This window comes from Homarus americanus, unplaced genomic scaffold (genome assembly GCF_018991925.1).
Source record: "Homarus americanus isolate GMGI-L3 unplaced genomic scaffold, GMGI_Hamer_2.0 scaffold24588, whole genome shotgun sequence".
Classification (NCBI taxonomy): domain Eukaryota; kingdom Metazoa; phylum Arthropoda; class Malacostraca; order Decapoda; family Nephropidae; genus Homarus; species Homarus americanus.
In genome coordinates, this window is record NW_024741343.1 from 41,267 (window position 1) to 67,983 (window position 26,717).

Sequence of the window (26,717 nt, forward strand, 5' to 3'; positions counted from 1 at the left end):
AGCAGAAATCAATGAAAAGATATAGGAAAACAAAGGCAGAAAGGTAACAAAAGTAACATGAGAATGGGATATGGGCAATAAAGCATTAATCCAAACATCATTAATAAAGATTTAGAAAGGGAGGAAGGGATTATGGTTTAAGGATGCAAGTGTTAAAGTAATATTTTTAAGATCTGTTGACACCTACCAATAAGAGAGATAATTGGTACTGTGAAAACAAATGTGAAGAATATAGGCCAAGACTCAAGACTGTGTAGTGAGAGGTGTTTAACACACTCCACCCTGAATGGATAACAAGAGGAACAGAAAACAAATCAGCAAAACCAGTGGTTTCCACATCCCTTCTCCATTTTGGTATAAGTTCATATCCTATTTGTTAGGACCTTTATAATCTGTTGTTGTCTGATAAGATTAAGTATCAAACCAAACACCACAACTGCATTCATAGTTGGAACATGTTTTATGGTAACACGAATGAAATTAGTGGCACTATAAGCAAGTACATGATGGGAATGGCCACATGCTGTGAGGGATATGTTTTAAAAATCAGAAAATAAAACCCAACAGGAAAGCTCTCAATGAGACTACCAACTACATGTTATAAAGTTGTGGTCAGAAGAAATCACCCGCTGCACCACCTAACCCCTGCACCTGACTGGGTCCTTTCTGTGCGGTAAGTCACGTGGGATGGTGAGAGAAATGGTCGACTTGGGGGAGGTCCGCTTGTTTGGGGTAGGTGATACAAATTCTTCATCAGAGAGTTAGGGGATTGATAAAAGCAGGGTAATTCATGAAAGAAGGAAGAGAAGGATAGATGTAATTTTTCCCTTCACTAAATTATCTTAGATTTACATGCTTAAAAGAGTAATAGATGAGGACCCTTATTTTATGATTATTATAATGTGCCATCCATTTCCTTCACATTTAGCTTTATATTTACCAACAAAGCTCCTACAGTCCCAATAGCCCGTCCAATACCCCCTCGCCTGTCAATCGTAGTCTCCCCTGCCTAAAATTATAAAATTTATATGAATTAAGAATTCAAAACTGTTTAGTTTACTTACACACCCAAAATTAGTCATTTTAATATATCAAATGCCAGCAAACCATAAAAAAATACTAAGTTCCCAGACGGTTAACCAACATCTCTCACAGTCTGCGTGGTGTCCCCAACCTCCTTCACGCAAGCTTGTCAGGAATTTATTTGCAAGACAATGGCTACAGCACATGTAAAACAAGTATTAGAAGAAACTGGATTATTCTGTTGAGGCCACTATTAACTGGGAGAAAATTGATTGCTAAAATTTAATTAGAACTAGAATTAATAAAACCTTACAAAATGTATAGCATACAAATTAATTGACTCCTACCACTTTACCGTACAGAATAAATAAGCGGTAAAAATATAAATGATACATGTTAAATGGTAAGAAAACAATATAGTACAGTATTAAAAAAAGGATCCTGTAAGAAAAAGAGAAAGGATTCTGTAAGTCCCTGCTTATTAGCAACTGAAGAAAAAATTCTGCTAAAATCCTTTGAATTCATAACTTACTGAAAATGTTCAATATGAGAGATAATACTATCTAGTGTACTAGAACAGCACTAATTATATAAAAAAACAAAAACAATAAATAATAATAATAATATATATGTAGATATCTTTAAAAACCATCTTCATAACTTATCAACTTCTGTATAATTCTTCATATAGAAGGTATTCAATAAAAGGTTGAAAACAAAAAACATAAACCAATGGAAATCTCCTTTACTTCCATTCAATCACTGGGTACAGTCGAGTCTCGGACTCCCAAGATCCAGCTTGTGGTACAACCTCCCTTCAGTCCTCTTGGCTAAGGCAACCACCTCTTGAACATACTAACCTTACAGTGTACAGTACACGCATACATCACCAATATCTCCTGACAAACTCTTTAACAAATCTTTGTGGACGTTGTGTGATCGACGGTACGGTAGATAAAATAAAGGAAAATGTCCTACCAAAGTCAAGTGTCCATACTTAATATATGCCGTATCGAAATTGGCTGAACATAAGTTACTGAAGAGGCAAGTCTTTGTCTGAAAATTAAAATACTACTGCAGATAATGCATTGTCAACAACTCCAATGATCAAAAACAAACACATACTTGTTGATGACCATTACTAGTCATTATCATTATACAAACTGCAAACCTACTACCATTGCTTGATGGCATATCAATATTAAAAATGGTTCATTAGAAATAACTAATGAGTCATATTCTTTAGCATTACATGGCATGCACTTTCAATATCTTATGATGTCCCAGAATACTACAACAATATATTTGAGAAAATTTTACTATATTCTTTAGAATATATCTATGTTAATGAATATTTACTATACACTTTTGAATATATGTCTTTTTTTTTTACTATACACTTTAGAAAATATAATAATGATCATAAAATGAAGCGCAGTGTGTTGTCCATAGCTACAAGAGTAAGGTAAATGTTATATTTTTCTCATATATGCAACTTAAAAAGCTTTAAACATTTTTTAAACACTCTGATTTATAAACAATTTTTGTCAACATTACCCACTCACTATGCAGGAAAACACATAAAACAATGACTAATGCTCAGGTATGTTGAGTATGTAAGAGTGGATAATGTGATCATTTCAACATGCAATGAACAACATCCCACCTCCCAATATTGATTGATATGGTGGGGTGCTGCAGCAGGCCTCGGGGTCACATCACAAACTTATGTATGGTCTTTTTTAACTTATTTTTTTCCTTCCGTTACTCTTTATTTAATATATATATATTTTTTTTACCATACATGTAGCTGACACCACAACTGGCAAACCCAATTTACACATCTGGCATTAGCTAAAAATACATCTAATTTCCACTAAATCACCTTCAACTTATAACAGACATATATGAGCCAAATCTAACTCATTCAAGTGCCAATTCTCAGTATGTAGTATATTTAGTCTGGTCCAAGGTCATCACAAGTCTAGAAACTTGAGGATCCAATTCAATTTTACTGCAACCTAATATACTCTCACCTGTAATGATACAGGTGTAGCAATACATAATAATAATAATAATAATAATAATAATAATAATAATAATAATAATAAAACTGCCTTTGCTATGTAAACTGCCAATCAAATGAGCATAATAGATAACTGTTTAAGAATACATATTTTTTTTTACCTAATCAAACTTATAATAATAAATTCAAATCTTGTAATAACACTTTTTAAAAGAATATATGACTTAAATGAAGCCTATAAAAATTAACTTTTGCACAACTTATACAAGAGTGCAGTCCAATTATCATAATAATATTAAAAGAAAAAAAAAAGAAAAAAAAAAGGAGCATCTATCAACTAGCTCTGGTTTACTTATCACAAGAAATTCTTATAACTATGAATACAACAATTCATTATCAGGAACCACAATCTGTCCTAAAGGACTCGAGAACCTGGAATACCGAAAACAAAATTTCAGTTCCCAGATATTCTCTGTTTGACAGCCCCTAGATAACACACACAATAAACTCTACATTTCAAGTCTTCGCAAGTTAGTCACAGCCAGTTGGTCCAATCTCCACCAAAGATAACTGCTTTGTCATCCAAACACACCAAATCTTTCCCTGTGACTGGCAATGTGTGTCTCATACACTGGTCACCCTTCCACAGATCGCATGAGTAACATTTGCATCCAGATATGTACATTTCCAAACAAATTTAATTTCTGACCAATCAATCTACAACAATCACCTCAACCAGTCTACAATCACTGGATATGGATATTTCTAATTAGTACATAAGAAAATCCATAAAAATCATGCTTAAATTCACAAATACTGCAATACCTATATGGGTTAAATCTTAAATTATTGGGTTCCATTGAATTGGTTTCTGACAACATTCCAATATGTTCACGAGCATTGAATCAATCTTGCACTGAGCATCTGCTTAATGCCAACTAAGAACTACAAATCAAGTAGCAAGGTTCAAGAGTTATTCAGTGGACACAGCATTTAGGGATACCAAAAGAAAATAGTGTGGTCACTGAAATGTGCATGCAGGACCGCCTTTTGGGGAAAAAAATATGTATAAACAGTGTAATATGGGGCAAACTGGATGGAAGGTTCTGATGCTGATGCTGCTATAACTTTGGTAAATTGCTTATAAATGCTAATAAACAAGAAAATTCCATTGGCAATTTCCCCTTTTATGAATGACCTTGTATCATATACTTCATGAAGAAGAGGAAGGCAAAATCTTTATTGATGGACACACCTGAATAATAGGAAATGGTACTGCTGTTGTAGCACTGACATCAATTCTAATACAGGAATTTGGGCAGCTATTTTTCCACTAACCATTTCCACTGAATTGATTAGTCTCCAGAACTAGGGGGGCAAACTGCTGGACATATTAGAGGTTTGTAATGGGAACTATTCCTTTAGATTTTATTGAAAGACAAGAAGATTGCATGTGAAACACAAAGTAAGCGGGAATAAAACAGCCTGCTCATTAAAACCACTTGGATTGAAATTTTATGAACACAGTTTGGCTTTTTTTCATCCTAGTGGTTAACAGTGATTAAATTTAGAGCAGCACTCTTGTGAGACTTCCTCCTACTAGATTTAGTTATGTTTTATTACCCAACTGACCTGGTGGGTTTGGGTATGGTGGAGATGTTTTTCAGGTACATGTCTCACTGGTGGGGTGGACTGCGGCTCCTCACCCTGGCCAAACAAAAGTACGACCAGGAATTGGCAGCCGGCCCTCTCCAGGCCCCACTGACGCAGCACTGGTGGGGCGGCCATCATCCATGGGCCCTGTATCCGATGCTAGCACCGATACTTCTCCCATACATACAAGTGGCAGGAATGTCCTTCTGTGCCTGAGAACAAGCTTTCTTGGACAGACCAACATACTGTACTTAGTGGAGTTGTGCCCCGCCATGCCCCCGCCCCACCCTCTACACCTGGTGCTGGCGGCCCACCCGCTTACACCTCAGCTCCACGATTGTGGATAGCTGTCGTGGTACCATTGCTGGTCCCCGCCTGCCCCGCCGTACTTGCTGCCGTTGGCCCCACTGTATGAGCTCAGCGGCTGCTGTGGGATAGGCTGGTTCCCCCAGCTAGCACCGGTGTTCTGGAACCGTCTCTTTGAGTCCCCCTCGTTCTGGTGCCCGCCATCCAACTTTCTTTTACCTGTAATGGATCAAGCTTCATCTCACTTATCTGACTGATCTCTACAATGGAAGAATTATATGCATCACAGGCTTTCCCCTGGCCTATTTCTCATCAAGTGATGGCACACTATGAAACATGATCTTTTAGTGTTGGTGGTGTAGGCACAAGATACAAGGGAGTGACGGCTCAAGACTCACCTGCTAGATTTGCCCCCCTGGCGGACCCTCTGAACCCCTGCCCCGCGCGCGGCGGCCGAGTCATACGCCCCCCCATGGCCCCCCCTCGGGGCACCATACCCCGCCCCCCACGGGGGGAGGGGACAGCGCCGCGGCCACGGTTCGCCATACCATACCCACGGCCAGCCTGAAAGCACAAGGCAACCCACAATCAGTGGTCAACCTCCCTCAACAATGCAGTTATGTTCAAGGTAAAACTGGGACTTCGATAATGAGGAAAGCATTATGATAGCAAGTATGCAGCAAGCTTCAAAAGGCTCTATAAATACTAAAGCAAAGTACGAGTCACCATCCCTGAGCCAGAGGTGTGGTGCATGACGGGGTTCTAGGGATAACTGGGGACAAGTTAGCACCAGGAATGGTACGGCACGGGGCATGGTACCAAGTAGTGATTGTTGGTGGACTACTCAGTCTGCAGTGCTATTATGTATTTTATCACCATACAATTATTATCATGAGAATCGTTAATCTTCTTCCCGGCCATGTTTTAGCCACCATAGCCCCGAGCTGCTGGTATGCTGGCTCAGGCATGGGACCCAACAAAACGTGGCCTCACACTTCCACAGCTCCCAAATGCTTGAAACAAACCTTTCTAAACACCTAGACTTCTTGCACACACTTCTTGTCACCACAATATCTTACAATCATCCATTTTTGCCAGTTAGGGAAGATTTGAGTATGTTTGGATAAAATCATAGAAACTACTTGCATAGTGTAACCCACTGTCTTAGATCAGTAGTACTGTATATAGTGCATAGTTTTGCTCCTCTTTTTTTTCTTTTCTTTTTTTCACTCTAAGAATAAACACTGCCAACAAAGAAATTAATTGAGTTGCTGAAGTAAAACCTGCTCTGAAACCTATCAGTATATAAATATCTCACAAGATTATCACTTAGTAAGGCAAAGTCAAGAATAAAGAAACATGCTCTCAACTTTTCAAATGTCATAAGGAAATTATTTGTCATGCAGCCACAAGAAGACGACTCTGGAGATGGATTCTGACCCCACTAGACAAGCCTCAACATCCAGGCACTGGTATGGAGTGTGAGGCCACGCCATGTAATGACACTTTCAATACTACAGTAACTGAGAATGGACACTGGGACCCACCGGCACTGATTTGGTGCGACCACGCCCCATAGGATACGGGGAGTAATCGTAATAGTAATCTTCGTAACGGTAATAGTCGTCGTAATACGGGTCACTGTAGCCACCTTGATAATCGCCATAACCATAATAGTCGTAATCATAATCTAGAAATAATACCAAATGTTGTTGATAGCTAGTAACAGTAAAAATTTAATTTCTTACTAACATCAAATATACTTTATATACTAAAGAGGGCATGCCGGGAAGAACTAATCAATAAAAAATGATCTGTTGAGGTGATTTACAGGACAAGTGTCTGTACACATTATACTTGTAACTAAAGAAGGCAACGAATAAGCCAGAGTATCAAGAGACAACTGCACAAACTGCATCTTCAAAGGACCACTACCAGGTACCTCTGAAAAGCAATTGGGGCCAGGAAGTTGAAGGGAAGAAGAGCAAGTCAATTCCATGACAACTAGTTTATTCTTTTCATATATTATGATACAGGGAAGTCTTCAAATTTAGTTAACATAAAATTTCATACACAACTACTTTTAGCAAGTATTGCCAATATAACATAAGAAAAAATTACAAACAAAACAAGCCAATCCATGCATATAGTTAAATATTTATGAGCAATATTAAGCTCAATTTGTCTATTCCATTAATACAGGGTTCTGTCCCTGTACCTTAATGTCTAGTCTATCACTTTGTCCAAAAAATAAAGTTCTTAAGTAGAGCTTGTCAACAGTGGCTATAAACAGGAGTAATAACACTCCCAAAAAGGAGTGAGATCATTAGGCTTGTAATTCAAAATGGCAATATAAACAAGCACAGCATTATCACTGGGACAGTCATATATACAACTCTCAGCACCATTATTTGAAAATGATAATTACAGTACTTGATGTTCTGGTCCCATATTGATGAGCAACTCAATAGTACCAACTGTAGTTATTCCAGTAATAGTTGTATCCTGTGTTCTTTTGTGGTCTTGGACCCCAGTAATAGTTGTAATAGTTCCACCACTTACCATAGTCACTGCGACCGCCCCCTCGACCCCCTCCCCGCCCGCCACGCAGCATGGCCGGGGGCACAGGCATCCTGCAATATGTGAGAAAGTAAATAATAAAATATTTTAGCTAAAAACAAAAAAGAAATAATCCCTACAATATTGCTGTGTTCAACGTGAAAATTAATTAACTTGTGTTATTTTGGCGTTATTCAGTGTAAATGTGTAGCATTTTTCTTCTCTTTTAAAACAATAATTTATGCTAAACATACTGTACAGATAAAATAATAAATGAGAAGTTTAATGCGTTTCAGGAAGGAAAAGGGCAAGATTAATTACTGCAATTTTCTATTTAGAAATCAATGTAAACTTAAATACTGTACAGTGTAAATGTTTACCTGATATGTATGAACTGCTGTAAATACTAAGTTGGTTTAGCAATGCTATTAACTGATCAGCTTCCAATTTTGCAATGTACGGTAATACTGTTAGTTGATGAACTCCATAGTCAACCACTGGATTACACTCTTGTAAGGTAATCACCCCTTTCTTTAATACTATAATGCCACATGGTCAGCTCTTTGTTCAGTAATACTGTACTGTACTGTACACTGTATTGTAATGCAGACATTCCCAGATCTATTAAAGGGTTCTATTCCTGAAAAAACTTTTGCAAACTTTTTTTCAGGAATCAGATCACATTTCCCATTATAAAAGCATAGACTGCAATGTTGCTAGCTGATCTGTTTCTTATTTAACATTGGTACTGTACACAGAATTTTTTCACTTGATCAACTGTTTGCAATAAATGTCAGCTATAAGCTGTTCAGGTCCCTATTTTGTAATATACAGTACAAGCAAACCTTGAGATACGATATCCTGAGATGCAATACCCCACTTTAATGATGGTTATAAATTAAGACCATCTCGCTATATACGATCAAAACAACTTGCTTTAACAATATTTAGTTACGGTTAACAAATTTATTGGCAAAGTTTGGAATACAGTTTGCCTATTCTGAGTAATTCAGTCAGTACATCCTTCTTTCCCCACACAGCCAAACTGTGGAATGCTCTGCCTTCTTCTGTGTTTCCATATGCAAACAATGTTTCACTTCAAAAAGGTGGTTTTCCAGAATCTTCGTGGTGTAGATTAATATAATCTTTTTCTTTTCTATTTTTAATTGCCTTTTCTTATTTTTTTCGCCCTCTAGGACCCATTGTGGGTCGATGACCTGTGTCCGGGTGGGCTATTCCCCGTGAAAAAAAAAAAAAAAAAGTCGATATCAATATCCACTGGCTGGATTTTCTTTCCTTTTATCTCTAGTCAAACTATGGGTTGCATAAATTCACATTAATCGCTGTCTTACAGACATTCCAGCAATGTAAATTACTGTATATTTTTCTACGTCGAGACAGTAACATTTTATAAGGAAACAATATTTAACCCTATGCATGACGCATCCCTACCTTCAACTGTAAGCCTACCCATGCGCTACCACACGGCCAACCTGCGCACTCCAGCCTTGTTTGTTTGTCGATCGTAAACCCGCCATTGCATGGCTCCAATCTCCATGATTATCAGCCAGCATCATACATTGTACTTATCATCAGTTTTTTTTTTTTTTTAATAAAGTGAGAGGACAGCACGAACATTTAGAATGAAACTGTGTTATAGTGACTGTGAAGTGAAATTTTCTGTGTTTTTGTCACTGAAAGGTATATCGACTGTTGTTTTGAAAATGTGAGCAGTGTCGACTGCTATCAATTTTTTTATCGTTCGCTCTGTTTTTGCGACAAGTTCCTTTACTCTGTTTTTGTGACTGTGAAGTGAGTAATGTAACTTTGAAAATGTCTGGGAAGGCCAAGGCACCCAAGACAACCATGTATCTGAGGTGAAGTTTGACATTGTTAAGCAGCATGAGACTCCCCAGAGGCTGTGTGGGAGTCAGAGTTACGTCTCCACTCCACCTACAAAAGTACCCTTAGCCTCGTAGGGGACATGTGATGATGGCCAGACTTATTCTTCAGGATGTGACGAGTGTTGTTTAATTGTTTTGTACTGATAGTTGTATTGTAGGAATTGTTTGGTCGGTGATACATGTGTGTTTGGGGACTGGCTGGAAACGTATCCTATTGAACCCCATGTTATATTGCTCCCTATTTACGATAATTCACCTAGCGATGGGTTTTTCAGAAAACTAACCCCATTGTATCTCGAGGTTTACCTGTACAGGACTGCATTGTTTTCTGCCTATCAGTTTCTTATTCAATAATATAATGCAATATTGTTGAAGATCAAATCTTTGTTTAAAAATCTATTAATGTACAGTGTTGTCAAGTCATCAGTTAATAATTCAATTTTCTTTTATGTACTCTGAAGTGTTAATAATAATACACCAATCAGCTTCTTGTTTCAGAAAATTCTGTATACTGCATTACGATCACCAGATCAGATTCTTGCATAGTATATTGCCTTTCATGTCATGAACATCTCTAAGAATTTTTCATGCATAATGAAGGATAGATCCTGAAATCACATTACAGTACAAAACCGAGTCCAAAACTAAGCCTCTAGATCTAGGTCTGAGACTCAAGATATTACTAACTAAAAACTAATGTGACAAATAAGTTTACCTCCCAGTTGCATCCATTGACTGTAATCTAAAACTCACATGAATTAAAAAATTAATATGTATATCCTTCAACTCCATACCAGACTTCCAAAGGTTAAGTAATCCCGTGCCAAAAGTACACAAACAAGGAAGAAAGCTGAAGATACAGTGTTTTGCTGCAATCCATAAGCTCACAGTCCACCCCCACTGTTTTTTTACAATGAATGCAGTACAAGATTAAACCACAAGGATCCTCCTTTTGGATCCAAATCACCTAAGCATCCCAAAAGGAGGAAGGGGGGATGCTGATTTGCCCTGTCCCCACTGTTAAAAAATGGGACTTCAGGAGCAATCCACCACTGATAACCATATACAGTACATCACACTGAAATCCAGCATCTCTCCAAACTAAAACCAATTGGAATTGGGAGGTAGCAGGCACAGTTGCTCACAGGTATGGTGTTCCACCCCTCGGTGACCTGTCCTAACATGTGGCAATGTCGGAATCATTTTAGGAATAAATCCGTTAAGTGAGGAGCACAGTTGCTGGTAAATGCTCTCCTCCCATTACCATGTGGTTCTGAGATGAGATGCCAACCAAATATCTGATAACGAGAATACAGTAGTTGCGATGGAAGTTCTTTATGCATGGTGGATTTAATAAAACTGTCAAGACACCAACAAGCTGCTTTAGTCATGATGGACATACAGTATGTCCAATGAATGCAACCAGGTTGACTAAGTTGAAACATCATTCAAACCATGAACTGAGGGAGCATGCATGTCCCAAATATTATTAGTCCCAAAACCCTTAAATAGCACCCAACATCAATTGATGTTAGCTATAGGGACAGCAGCCAGCATCAATGGATGCTTCATGAACCTTGCATTCCAATTTTTGCACTTATGTGGGAAGATTAGAGAATCCTTAACTGCCGTTTAAGGGTTAACTGACATGGCTTGAAATTTTATCCCCCCCCATTGACCAGGGCTGTCACAAAACTGCTAGGTGCTGAGATAAATTATGGACTAGTAATATGAAGCACTTACACACTAACCACCCCACTTCTAAGGCAGTTCAAACAATGAGAAACATCCCCCTCCCCACCCTGACTTGTGTTAGAGAAAGATTCTGAAGAGGCTTTGGAAAGTTTAACAAGAATGGGAAATGAAATTCTACTAGGTCAAAAGGGAGCTGTTGTAGTAAATCCAACAATCTGTTTTTGTTTCTTTACTATCGGCATTCAAAGGAGAAGAAATATACTGTGTCAATCTATTTCCATCATTTATAATTCTAGGTAGATGCATTCAACCCCCAGGGACATTCCTGATAGACAGGGAGGGGGGTGGGGGCAATGGTAGATAGAAAACCATATAAAATCACAAATTTATCTTCAGATTAAAACTCAAAGAAAGAATCCATGACTTTGGATCTAATGTCTATTCTGAAGATTCACATTTTTCCTTCTCACAAAGGAAGAGACCTGGGAGAACCCTGCTTTTTGGTAAATGTTCCTATAAACATGTAATCTATAAAGAACATAATACCCCCTCACTTTTGGTTCCCACATTATTGAGAAAGTAAATACAGTGGTCCCTCAGTAAACGAGCGCCTCGGTTAACATAATTTCGGTTAGCGAATTACCTTCTATAAGAATCTTCATTTCGGTTAACGAACAAAAATTCGGTTAACGAAATTCTTACGAAAATGTTTCGACATGCTTTGGCTTGCTCACCAGCTGGAAGATTAGTCCGCCAATACAGAAATCGTTTCTAGGGCTTACATTCGTTAAAATTGTTTCTAGGGCTTACATTCGTTAAAATTGGAGTAAATATCAAGAAGGTTGTACTATTCAATAATTTTCCAAGTTTTATATTAATTTTTTTTTTGTCATTTTAACACTTATTTAACATAATTGCAGTACAGGGATTTAGTTTTTGGTGTGCCCATCAGCCACTTCACTCACCCACCAAAGCCTCAGTTTGTATCTCTGTTCAGTGGAGGAAACATCTTGCTTGTGGGTCTCTTGAACAGAGTATTTTTACGTTTTTACATTACAATTATTGGTCATTCTGAAATTTATTTAACATATTGACAAAATATAGTGCAGTGTTGATTTAAAGAATATAATCTTGAATTACACCTAGTGAAATTAAAATTTTATGGGTGAAATGACAGCACCAAGCATGGGGTGATTTCTCTTCCACCCCCACTTCCTTCTCTTCTCCCTTCTCCTCCACCCCCACTTCTAATTCCCATCATCATCATCATCATCATCATCATCATCAACCAGGAGCCTTCTACATACACACCTCAAAGTAAGAGTACTTTACTGCATTTTTTTTTTACTTTGTATGTAATTTTCAGTGAGCTGGAACCGATTACCCAAAATCCCAGTGAAACAATGGTTTTGGTTAACGAAATTTTCGGTTAATGAACGACCTTCTGGAACTAATTATTTTCGTTAACCGAGGGACCACTGTATATAGTAAAAGCTGCTTTTAAGTTAATATGTAAGCCTCTTAAAGTCAAAGACCAAACTCTTGAAAACTAACCCATCTGAAGAAAGGGAACTCTACAAAATATTTAATATATCCATTCAAATTAACAAATTACTTTTAATGGGCTACCAGGTGATTACCAAAAGCAAACATCTCTTTGTTCCTCCATCATTCCATACAAGTTTTAGCCCATAAAGAAAAAGAACAAACCTATTTTTTAACTTCCTTCTAACAGACATTTGTTCTCATGATCTTTTTATTATTATTATTATTATTATTATTATTATTATTATTATTATTATTATTATTATTATTATTATTATTATTATTGTTGTTGTTATTATTTTTTTACGTGGATTAGCTTACCCGGGCACAGGTCACTGACCCACATCAGGGCCTGGGGAATACTACAACTACTACAAACAACAACAACAACAACAACAACAACAACAACAACAACAACAACAACAATAATAATTAATAAAAATCAATAAAAAATAATAAAAATTACAATAAATAAAATAATAGTAATAATAAAAACAATAACCACAAATAATACCAAAAAACATAAATAAGTCAAGAGTGAGAAACACACATTATGTATGTTGTGTTGTCAACAGTAAAAGAAACAATTGAGATCCTGCAATTGTGTGTAAATGTTAAGTACAGTCCAGAGATTACTCACTTTAGCAAGACATAGTAAAGATTAAATTCTATAAACTCTCTGTGAGATGAGGAACTTGCTTTAGGTTAGGTAAAACTTTCTCCTATCACAAAGGCAATCGAATCAAACTTGATCACTAAATATCCTGGCTAAGTAAGCTTCAATTTTTCCAAGTTCATTAAATAATCCTTCCACATTTTTCTTATCTGCATGTCAAAAAGGATCAAAACTAGGCAATCATCTAGAAAAACAATGCATAACTATCTTTCTTTAAAAAAAATCAAGATGATTCCTAAAAACTTCAAATTTAATGTACTCTTAAAACCACCTTCAAACCAGACGAAATACTTCAACTTGAAAATTTTCTAGGCTTCAAAATTACAATTTTCTGGTAAACTTCATGAATTGGGACATGAAAACTTCCACGGTTAAAATAAATATATGTGGATCACAGGTCCTTTCCTAAGCCCCATTTTATCAGCTGAATACTAAGACATACCAAATGTAATATCTAGAATTAAATTATTCAGCTAAATTAAGACAAGAATTACCCATTAGCCTCCTACAACTTTAAGCACAGGAAGAGATATTTTACCCAAATGGGGAAAAGCCCTGATTTCTGAATTGTGTTCTTCTGTAACACTTAACCTAACTTCAGATTTCCCAGAATCTTATGTTCTGAAACACAGTTTTGAGGAATTCTCCCAAATTTCCACCTAAATCCTGTTTTATTAACCTTCATGTCCATACATTTGAAAATTCAGACAGATGAGCTCCTATCAAAATCCCAGCAACACTTGAACTTTGAGGAAGATACACACAATTTAAGACTGATCCATTCCAGCTGAACTTGTGACTTTCAACCCTTAAAACATCAACTTAACCTTTTCTGGGCTTGGTCATCAAACTATGTAAAGAAAGACAAGAGTGAGAGAGGGCTCAAGCTGACAAGCCTAATCAAGTAGGAGGGTACAGTAAAAAATACACATTCACTAATATGCCTTGTCCCAATTCACCGATACCCCCCAATGAACTCTGTATAGTATACCCCAAGGGTGACTCAAGAATGTTAATCCAATCAAGTACAGTAAATATACAATGAGCCCCTGGCTTCACATTGTGGTGGGACTAGACATCATCAATAAACATCCACAAAACCCCTTACATAAAACTGACATGAGGACAGGTGGGTCATGCTAGGCTTAGTGAGTACAGGACAAAAGTTCCCTAACATCAAGGCATTAGGTTATAAACAAAGAATAATCACTAAGTTTTAAAAGAAAATGGATATACTTTAAGGCATTCAAACCTCCGCAAGACAAAACTGGTTAGTAATTTTAAGGGAGATTTCTCTAATTAAACTTCTAAATAGCCTGTACCATTCTAAAACACATAAGGTGGATGGCAAGTCTGAAAGTTCTGAAACACTGTATGTGTGTAGTATTTGTAAGTGAAATACAAATGTATAACTTCCACAGATTAACAGTTCCCAACCCTTAGGGTAGTCATTTCCCACACTGAAATTATGATTTAGGCGGTGAGCCAGAGTAGAACAGCATGATATCCTCTGCCACTTTCCTGCCCACCCACCCACGCACTGCGTCTCACACTCGTTCATCAAACGACAGTCATTCATCATAGATTTTGTTTTTGTTATTCATTTATTAGCAAGGATACATTACTATAATTATCTATGTTTATAAATACCTGTACCCTTCACTTACATCATCAGGAACAAATCTCCTTATATGCAATGATATACATTATTGACAGTTCATAAAAAAAATAAAAATAAAATATAGTACCTCATTTATTATTAAAGTATATATACTGTGCCCTGTATTGTCTTTAATGGGGATACTGTACAGTGATCTAACCATATTTGATATGGGCTTAAAGAGAGCTAATAGATACGAGATGATACTTGAATTAGCCCCCACCACCAAAAAAAAAAATTAAAGTGGCTGCTTGGCCATGGCCACGATTGCAAATTTTTTTAATTCATTATTATACAGTATGCTCATAATGAGCCTATTATGGTGTATGTTTCATCATAAATTAAATTACATAGTTCAGGTATTATTTTATATATATATATATATATATATATATATATATATATATATATATATATATATATATATATATATATATATATATATATATATATATATATATATATACATATATATATATACATATATATATATACATATATATACATATATATATATACATATATATATATACATATATATATATATATATATACATATATATATACATATATATATATACATATATATATATATATATATATATATATATATATATATATATATATATATATATATATATATATATATATATATATATATATATATATATATATATATATATATATATATATATATATATATATATATATATTGGCCATCTCAATCAGAAGGTGGTGGAGGGGTGGGAGCAAAGCCTCCCTCCCCCAGCCACACACCCTCCCTCCTCCCGCTCACTCATGTGCATGGAAATGTTTATTCCCTTTATTGTTTGACCTTTTGATAATTACGTATTTAGGATTGTGTGAGCATGTAACGAGTATTAATAATAATAATGAAATTACTTATATCTAACCGAAATTAAGAATTTGAAAAACCATACCCCTCCCCCAGCGGGCTAACTCTGGCCGGTGCACAAAGAAACGTTTATTCCCTATGTTTTTGATCCATGAAAAAATTATTATTTTTCGCACATTCTGTATGTAGGAATGTGTGCATGTAACCAAGTACTGTACAGTATATTATAAAAAAAAAAAAAAAAAAAATACAAGTTGAGAAATAACCATAAAACCTCACAGCTCGGCCTGGTAAGGCTTCAGTGATGAGTCTAACATGGCAACAATACCCCCAGCGATGTTAATAAATAAAAATTTAAAAAGGAAAATTACAGAATCTATAAATCTTCATATCTATCAGGTATGACATTAACAGATAGTAACAATGCAACCCATTTAAGTGAAGCAGTCAGCCAGCTAACTCACAGATGTGTGGCTGCCACTCTGCGCTGTGTATACCACGACATCAATGACGTCACATCGAGGGGGATCATGGCTACACAGTCATAGCCCACAACTTCCACACCCACACTCCTGATTTTTCTTATTTTATAGTTTTATATTACATTTTCTTTATTTCTAGGCCACATTAGAGTAATGCAATGACTTTTCAATAACTTTAAGTTTCATTACACGTAACAATATACAAGGCAGCTGGAGTGGCGAGTCAGTAATGTAGTCATAGCCTACCGCCTACACACACATGATCAGTTCCCACAAGTACACACAAATGCTCATAATTTTTCTTATTTCTTAGTTTTATATTATATTTTCTTCTTTTATAAGCCACATTAGAGTACAGAACTGTAATGATTTTTCAAAAACTTTTAAAGGTATTCATTACACATAACAATAAATGTGACAGGTGGGTTGGCGAGTCAGTGTAGTTCACTTCCCACACATACACACCCCTGCCCCTCATTTTTTTTTTTTTTTATAGTTTTATATTATATATTCTTTATTTCTAAGCCACATCATTTATATAGAGGAATAAGTGTTAAAGAAGTCTGTTTTACTCAAACAAATTTGCGAGGTCAACCAGTAGCACTGTGCAGTGTAGGATTTACTGGGGGATCTTAAAAGTGATTTTCAACTAATCGAAAAAAATTTTTATCAGGCACCTCTCAATCCCCAACGACATAAGAAGTTTACCACATATCGTACTATGAAGACTATAACTGTTTAAGAGAAGTTAAATTAAATTATTTTTTTTCCTCTCTAAATACTAAGTACTGTACAAATGTACTCTGTGTAGTAAGTCATGCACTATATCACACATTACCAGTCAAGCCAGTGGGCCCAATTTTTCTTTGTTTACTCAAGTTTTACATAAACAAAATGCAATAACATTATTCTATCTTCTTATTTCATATTCATATACAGTATGCTAATTAACTTGGAGCTGAAACATAGAAAGATGAAAAAGTAGGATGAAAAGTAAAGTCAAGTCAACTGGCAGGCATATGCCACTACTAGCATCTTAGAAGCAAAATGATCATTGATACTAAACACTTTATATTTTCTACATTTGTTAGAATTTATAATGCTTCCTGGGTGATGAAAGTGTGACACTGCCCTGCGTTGCACCCTGAAAACAAAATGCCACTATGTTATCTACTCATTGGCTAGTCAAATTGGGTTATGCCACAGTCTTCACCAAAGAGTACGTACAGTATAGTAAATGAATCTATGAGTGCACTAGCCCAGCTAGGGCTCAAACAAAACATTATGCTCTTCAAACAGAATTCTCGTTCACCAGGTACTGTACTTGCTCAGCGGAATCTTACTATACTGAGTTTGCAGTATATGGGTTGTTTGTGTCTTAACTTGCAACATGAATATACTTAAAGGTTGTTGAAATATAATATTACCATTAGTCACTAATTTTCTACTAAAATTTGCTGTCCTATATCTCCATCCCTTTTCAGATTGATGATGAAGAAACCCCTTGCACAATAATAGGGTGTTTCATATTTACGTCTAACTTGTTTTGTTCCACACAAAGCACTTGTTGTTCAATAAGCTGATTCAACTATAGGCTCTATCAGCCTTGTATTAAGGTTTAGATAATATTCTGTGCAGGGCTCCATCTCCAGTACTCTTAGCGTCTATGGAAAGTATCCCTTCCACCTACTCTGTGTGTAACTAGGTTCCAGGTCCTAAATTCAAGAAATTGGTTAATCTATTTTCTGAGGGTGTGAAGGGTAAAGCCACCTGCTACTTTTTTCCCATTATCTGTTCACTTTTAAAGAATTTTATGTTTAATGAATCACCTACTCTAGTCTTTCATCTTCTTATTTGATCTTTTCTTTTGAACACACAAACCCTAAGCAAGTTATAACTCACTTTCAACATTCCCCCTTCAACCCCAAAACCATAAATTATACCACCCACTTTCAATCAATCAGTCTTTCCACAATCTAACCACTTTTGTATCCAATCTTATACAAATCTGACACCATACTCCTCCTGTGTACTGCCTATGGGATGGCGTTACGTAGGAGATGGCCAGAACAAATAAACCTCCATGTTATCATATCCAAATACTGCAATACTATTGTCACCTAGACTGAAAGTTGTCCAGTTTTCTCCCACACATTTCCTGGTTACTAACAAAATAAACTTGTCTGCTACAATAATAATGTTTGTTTTTTCTTTTATGGTTCAATGGTTGGTTATGGTTCAGTAATGATTGACTAGTAAGGAACCCAAGGCACACTATGATTGGCTAGTTAGGAACCCAAGGCACACTATGATTGGCTAGTTAGGAACCCAAGGCATACTATGATTGGCAAGTTAGGAACCCAAGGCATACTATGACTGGCTAGTTAGGAACCAAAGGCTTACTATGATTGGCAAGTTGGGAACCCAAGGCATACTATGATTGGCTCCTTCTCTTCTCTCTCTGTATTTCACCAGTCTCAACCACCCCCGACCCCTTTGTACCAATTTTTTACCTTTAATGTAGTCTCTGCAAGCAATAACTACTGAACCTTGCCTACAATACCAGCCAAGACCCCAAGAAACAAAAATGAGATAAAAGGAAAAGATTGAAATGAGACAAACTTATGGTGTAACAGTGTGTGTGGTGTTAATGTGGGCGATACCTGTCAAACATTTCCAACTGTACTGTATCAGACCACTGCAGCATCATATGGAGAGTATAACCCTTTAATCTATATATATCTTCCATTCTACATTGCAAGTACAAATTTAAAAGATTGTACAGTGCAAATGGTTTATCATGCACAATTGCACATGATGCATGGAAATTCATATTAAGGTTCAGATACCATATTTTACGTTTTATGACACGGTGTTCAAAAGTGCTTGAAACCTCATTGTGGTGCACAGTCCAATTCAACTCATAGAACAATGACCTTTATCTTTAATCCAGTGTCAGTAATAAAAATTTGAAAATTCCTGTCCAAAAGTGCAAGGGTTACTTATGTAAAATAAAGTTCATTGATGCAGGAAAGTAAAAATTTTGATAAATGTTAACCCTTAAGCACCCGGGTTAGGGTGCTGCTGCTTGCTGTACAAGGTGAAATCTTTAATACAGCACTCATTTTATACACCTGGTCCCCTCCTCATCTAGCGGGCTGTAGTGTTTACATTCCTTCTCTTGTTTTTGTCGGTATGACAACGACGGGAAACATTTTCCAACAGTAGAAGGTAAGCAAATGTAAACATGTATATCAACGTCTAAATAAAACAAAAAAAATCGTTATTTTAAAAAAAAAAAAAAAAAAAAAAAAAAAAAAACTGTTAAAATCAGTTGATTTAAAATTTTTGGTAAGCAAACAATAAAAATCACAAAAAAATTTAAATCTTTAAATATCATGTCCAGTAAAACAGTCAAAAGCATATTATTCAACTTCAAATCCCGGTTTATTAGGATGTTGCTTTATTCCAGGTAGTAATTCACCTAAAAAAGTGCTGTAGAGTAAATACAGCAAAATTTAGCCAAACATCGAAAGTACCAGACTCAAATAAATTTTCTCCATAGGAAGTTGTATTTAAATTCGGACGATTTGAATATTGCGAGGTTCTTACAGTCTTCAGTAGGTTCTTAAATTTCGTGAGTTTTTAATTCGATGTTTTATATTTAGACACCCAAAAAAAAAACCCACTGCACTATTTCAAATTTTGGCCGCAGAAACTCGAATTTCGACGGGTATGAGCAGCCCTCCAATGTTCAGACGTGCACAATACAACGTAATTTATCTTATGTACAAAAGATTCATTATTGTTTATTACTTAATTTCTTTTTGATTGAATTAATGCTAATGTGTGCAAAATGAGCAATACAACTCATTAATAATACGTAGAATATTAAAACACGAGGAGACGAGACGGCATTGTTTACGTTGTTTACAAAACCAGTGACTGATTGGTTCTACAGTGAGTTCTGCTATAACGCGTGTTTTGATAACGCGAATTTGCTCTAACGCAATTTTTGAATTAGGAACGATATTTGTATAACGCGAACGCTTGTTTGCTATAACACGATTTTTGCTTACTATTTCTCCAATTTTGTGGTATTAACTGTGAATATGGTAAAGAAGAATATCTCCAAAAAGGGTTCTGATGATAGAATTCCCGGTGATGATCGTAAAAGAAAGGATATAACACTTGAAGAGAAGCTCGATATTATCAACCTCAAAATCACCCTTCTCCCCCATCAAGTTACATTCATATTTTTTCAAGGTAAAGTGTTACATTTACTGTATGATTTCATTATTAGATATAAATGTAACATTTATTTAGACTGTGCTATCCTTTGTGTTAGGCTAACTACTAAATTTTTTCGATTTCGAGTAGTAAACTGCGCCTAACCCTATTTTCTCCATAAGCCCTGTTATTTCTATTACGCGATTTTCTATAACACGATATTTTACAAGAACACAATTATCGCGTTATAGCAGAACTACCTGTACATATAAAACTGAAGAAAATAAGACCCTTGTTGTAGCTGTAGTAAAATTAATGTAAAAAAATTAATATGGTTGTTGTAAGTAATGTTATTTAGTGTTAATAAATGGAACAATGGAAGTGAGATCGCGTATGTAAGTGAGTACATGTGAAAACATATCGTCATTACTCTACATAAGAATATGAAAGCAACACTTATTTACTGTTCATATATATTTTAATTAATGTTTCTGAATTTAAAGCAAAAATTCTACCCACCAGTGGTGGTAAAGTTGAAAGCATAAGGACAGCCAATGTTGTTGTGTGTGTTTTTACTTGGATGACGAAGTTGCCAAGTCATCAGGTTCAACTCTAGCTAAAGATGTAGAACATAAAAACTTTTTCTGTGTTGTTTTTAGTTTTTATTTAACTTTATGTGTTATTTTCGTTGGTTTATTAGGATGTTGCTTTATTACAGGTAGTAATTCGCCCAAAAAGTAGGGTAAATAAGACAAATTTAGCCAAACATCGAAAGTACCAGACTCAAATTAATTTTCTCCATTGGAAGTTGTAAATTTAATTTTGTGAGGTTTTTACAGTCTAAATGGGTGTCCAAATATGAGAGCCTACTGTAAATAGGTGTCCAAATATGAGACCCTACGTATAAAGAAACAAACATTCCTGCGCTTTGAGACCAGCAGACAACCTTTAGCAATTCCTCAATAGATGGCGCTGCCGCACCACTGCCATTAGTAATGCAGTATGAAATATGTTAGCGATATCTTGGTTAACCAGAACAATTGTTGAAGAGCACTTCCGGGAATGAGAAATTTCCAGGTAACGAGATGTCTCTCAAACACAGAAAAAATTCCCCATCCCTGGAATTTTTCCGGGTACCGGGAAAAGTTTCTTGGAGTTCTCCCAAAATTGAAAATGATTTCATCCTCAGAATTTGCTCCCATATACTAGGGATGGGGGGCTCCCCCCTCATAATTTTCAGAATCTGTTCTCAGATCCGAAAAAAACTAATTTCCAGAAATTTTCTAAAAAAAAATGCACCCCATTTTCAAACTTGGAAAATCGGTCCCCAAACTTGGAATTTTCCAGAAAAATTGAGAGAAACTTTTAATTCCAGCTATCGGAGAGTTCCGGCTAATGGAGATAATTCTTGTACACACACGGGAAAATTAAGTTATCGCATAGAGGTTAACCATTTGTCCCAAATGAACAAAAGGTTTAATTATGTCACATTCATAAGTTAATGGGAACTCAAGCTACGGTTCAGAAACTGCCACTCTATTTCTAACAACAATGATCTTAACTTCTGACTGTAAACAAACAACTCTGTATAATCAGGTATCAATAAAGTTTCAGGTCCACGGATGCACACCAACTATAGTTGCAACCTAGGAATCAGCTTGTTAACAGACAGGGCCACACTAGTCATTAGATCTTGTAAATTTTTCCTGCCACATAAAAATGCTCGGCTAATTTTGGGGAAGGATAACAAGCCGTGATTCTTCATCCAATAAAAATACTAAATCTGACATGGACTCCCCCAGCGACTGTAAACAAATTATTTCTCAATTACTTTCATCTCACCTCAAGATAAAATATGATTAAGAATTTATAATTCACATTAGCAAAATTATACAAAAATCTGGCAGAGAAAATGAGGCTCTACTTCCCTTAAAATGGCAGTATGGGAGGAAGAAAGTTTGGTCAGTTAGTACACAATTAAGATAATTAATGTGTGAAAACATGCATACAAGAGTGTGGACGTGTTATTGTGTGTGCAGGAGGAAGAGAAAGGTTGGGTCAACTTCTTTCTGGGAACTCAGAAGTCTAACTCACATGCACAAACACAAATTTACATAACAATTTGTATAACGCTCTTTAAAGATACTGAGGATAAAGACAGAATAAAAGTTAGAACACTCCATAATCTTCAGTGCTCTATGAAAAAAAAAAACAGACATACTGTACAGGTATCTCAAGACTGGTAAAAATGTTCATCATGTTTCAAATCCAACTTATAAACAAACTATGTATAAGATTAGTTGCACTGGTAAATTTAGAATTTCATACATACATACATACAAACATACACACACACTAGGAGTTAACATCAATACTCCTTAGCCAAAACTGGCTGTAGGATAAAAATAATTCATGTTTCACTGACAAAGAAACTACAGTATATGGCTATAAGAGGCAAGGGTGACCATACATTTGGTGGCTGTTCAGTGTTGAGAAAATAACAATAAAAAGATAAAGAATGATATAAGAATGCACTCTAAAAAGTAGGTAGTGATAGAGAAAACATTTATCTAATGACAGTGATACTGTATTGGCTGAAGTGAATTATGTTGGCAATCTAAATAAATGAACCAAGTTTGGGGAAGTGAGCAGGAACTGTACAAAGAGGACATCAAAGATGCACATTCATAAATAGGATTAAGCCCTCAGGATGGATCATGCAAAATTGAAAATTTCAAAAGGGGAAGGGAGGGGGGGTTGTTAAATTCTCATATGCAATGAGTGAAAAAAGAAATGCACTGTGTGATTGGAAGGATGTGGCTTCTAGGGTAAGGTCATGCTTAACAGGGTTTAAAATAATAATAATTTTTAAGTTGAATCAATATAATGTAAGGTATAGAGACAACAATGAACTTTATGTTAACATTTGGTGAAGAATAGAGATGAAAAAGGAGGATTTATAGAAGGACTGAAGTGTAAAGTAGGTATCAGGAAGAATGCACATAAAAGCACTTTCTGCTCTAGAGCAGTTAACGATAATCAAAAGTGTGCATGCATGCATGCATAGGGGAAGATGCTATCAGAAGCAGTGTAGAGTATCTGTATAGAGAAAATGTATGAAAGGTATTAAAGAAGTGATTTTTTACAACTCAAAACCCCAAAAGAAATGAGGTTATGGATAATAATTGATCATGTTTGTTACATCTACACTGAAGTATTTGTACTTGGTGCAATGACTATCAATAATGGTGTGGGTATGATGTTAAGTGCTGTAAGAGCACAAAGAAGGTCCCAAGAGCCACATTTGGACATGCTTTGGTGGGGATGATTGTGGTTGGAGCGAGTGGTTAAAATAAAATCAGAAATAAAGGGAGGAATATCGCAAACATTAGACAAAAATATTAAACATGACTACAAATAAAATGCTTACATCCAATAAGTAAAGTTAATATTAAATATGGTCAGCTAAATAAAGAGCAAAAGTTTCAATGGTTGGGTAATACTTTCACTGACATAAATATGCTGTACTGTATGGCAATGGTAAAATCAAAGTTGTTCTATAATGCTCAATGTTACAATTGCATCAAAAGGGTAGAAGTGTAAGACTAGATAATATACTATGATATACTCTATGGTTAGTTCTGATTGTAATTTAAAAAAAATAATAAATACCGGGTAAATGAAAATAAAAACTAGTTCAGAGATACAGTGGTACACTGACAGACTAGGAGAAAATGCATACAAATCAAGTGAAGAAAATGTTTTTCTTGTATCATGCTGAATGAGGATAAACAGAAGCCGTGTAGTCAAGCAGGAAGGACAGGATATATATACTGTACTGTACAAGAAGGCTACATCTGCATACTGTGTACATTTGCTAAAGTTGGGTTTGCATGAAGGTAGTGTTACATGATACACTCCAAGGTAAAACTGGTCTAAAGGATACGTAAAACTAACTACAACCTTACATTACTCTATTAATTAATGAGCTGTACTTAAATGACTGCTGGATAAAATTACGTTAAGAGTACTGTACTGTACTTCTATAATCCTAATCTTAACATTTCAACAATCGTATTTTTGTGAACAATACCTTTGTCCTGTGTGTGGGTCTGTCTCTGCAATCCTGCAATGCATTTAATCATCAATTTTATAAATTTTAATGTCTTCAAGACATAGATATGTTCACAACATTAATCTTTATTCTAATAATTACCATAGCTAATCATGCTCAACCTGTATTCTCTACGAATTTCCACCCTGATGCTTTCTTCAAAGTAATGAATTACATAAAAGGCAAAATAATTAACATATATTTCTCTGCATTTAGAATAAATAGAAGAGACCATATAATATGGATTTAGGTATGAATAACCAACCTCAGTGACAAGTACTGTACTCTATTGTCTAAACTTTACAATTTAATTATCAGAAAAAGTTGCTTACTAAAGCCAAAATAGTTGTTTAATTCCTGGAATGTAATGGGAAAACAATATTGTCAGATACCTGAAATAGATGCAACATGCGTGAATATATATATATATATATATATATATATATATATATATATATATATATATATATATATATATATATATATATATATATATATATATATATATATATATATATATATATATATATATATATATATATATATATCATATTATATCAGTTTATATATATATATATATATATATATATATATATATATATATATATATATATATATATATATATATATATATATATATATATATATATATATATATATATATATATATATATATAATGATGCCTTGGGTTTTATGCTTTCTTGTTTTATCAGAGACATCACATCAAGAAATATTAATAGAGATAGACTTTCAAAAGATTACAAGAGGTAGAACAATGAGTCTTCTGATGTGGTTTGTAGGTTCCTGAAGTCACTACAGTTTATCATATGCCCTGTTAATTATCACAAGAAAAACTCTATGGACAGACTACCACACAAGCAATCAGCTATTGCCTTGTTCTCATCAAATATATGACAAATGATCAACAAAGATTACACTGTTGTTATGCCTCATAAAATTATAGAGGAATATGTATATATTCCTCTATAATTTCATATAATTAAGATACTTGTCAGCTTCAGTGCACTAATGGAACCCTCAAACTACATTCAAATGACCACATTCTTTTCAATCACATTACCTGTACTAATATTGAATGTATACTGTAATTCTAAATATTAAAATCCATTGATACATCTATCCCACAAAAGCGAAAACTGACCGACCCTAGGTGAGTGCATATGCTTTCTTGTCTAAGCATTGAAGTACATATCTACTTTTGCATAACTTTATCTAAGCTACTGTATGTCCCAAAATGCGCAGACACGGAAGAATGAAAAATGAATAAATAAAGTAGTACCTGTACTATAATCCCTTGTTTGCAAAATTACTCATTTTTATTTTTTCCTAACTCTCATAACCACATTCCTAGCTCAATCTATTTACCAGTTATGCAACTATCTTTAATAACTATATAACTGTAGTATTTGTAACATTAGGTTTACAGTTATTTTCTATGTCCTCATCACCCACTTTACAGTACATACTTTTCTAACTCTTCCTCCTCTTGATATGTATCTCAAAAATTTCCACATGCTTATCTTCAAATTTTGGGTGTTTAACTAAAACCTCTCTAATTGATCTGATTCAAAATGTGTGACTAAAATTGTAAACCTGAAATTAATTTTGTTTGCTGCAAAGCTTCAATTGTAACAATAAGCGGCCCACAACTGCCTCACGCAAAACCCATTTGTGAGAGTACTGTACTCACTCTCACAGGTGTACCTTATGACACAAACACAGCACAAAGAAAGAAGGGCGATCACCGAACACAACATTTGTGAGAACAATTATGGACAAGAAGTTCTTGTAGCCTTTTTAAGGGGCACCAGGATTGGACAATGTGAATGCCTCACAAATAGTCAGGAGCCCATCTGAATTTTGAAAAACTCAGTTTAGATTTGGTAGATTGAATAAAAAGGGGTCCAAGACTGGACAATAACTACTCATCCCACCTCTTTTCAATAAATAAGTTTAGGTTACTTCT

General features: G+C 35.2%; 1 protein-coding gene across 14 annotated transcripts in view; it reads right to left on the reverse strand.

Annotated features, from left to right (window-relative positions):
- Window positions 1-1,750: 1,750 nt before the first annotated feature.
- Window positions 1,751-26,717, reverse strand: part of LOC121875856 (heterogeneous nuclear ribonucleoprotein Q-like) — an 82,062-nt gene continuing 57,095 nt past the window's right edge. For 12 of the 14 annotated variants that reach the window (XM_042380572.1, XM_042380573.1, XM_042380566.1 and 9 more), the window contains exons 11-15: window positions 24,709-24,741; window positions 7,571-7,641; window positions 6,556-6,698; window positions 5,407-5,572; window positions 1,751-5,227 (exon numbers count right to left, since the gene is read on the reverse strand). In XM_042380572.1, coding sequence (XP_042236506.1) covers window positions 5,028-5,227; window positions 5,407-5,572; window positions 6,556-6,698; window positions 7,571-7,641; window positions 24,709-24,741 — 613 coding nt within the window. In that variant the 3' untranslated portion in view covers window positions 1,751-5,027. Of the gene's footprint in view, window positions 5,243-5,406; window positions 5,573-6,555; window positions 6,699-7,570; window positions 7,642-24,708; window positions 24,742-26,717 lie in introns of all 14 variants that reach the window. The other 2 variants (XM_042380574.1, XM_042380565.1) reach the window with 2 other exon arrangements.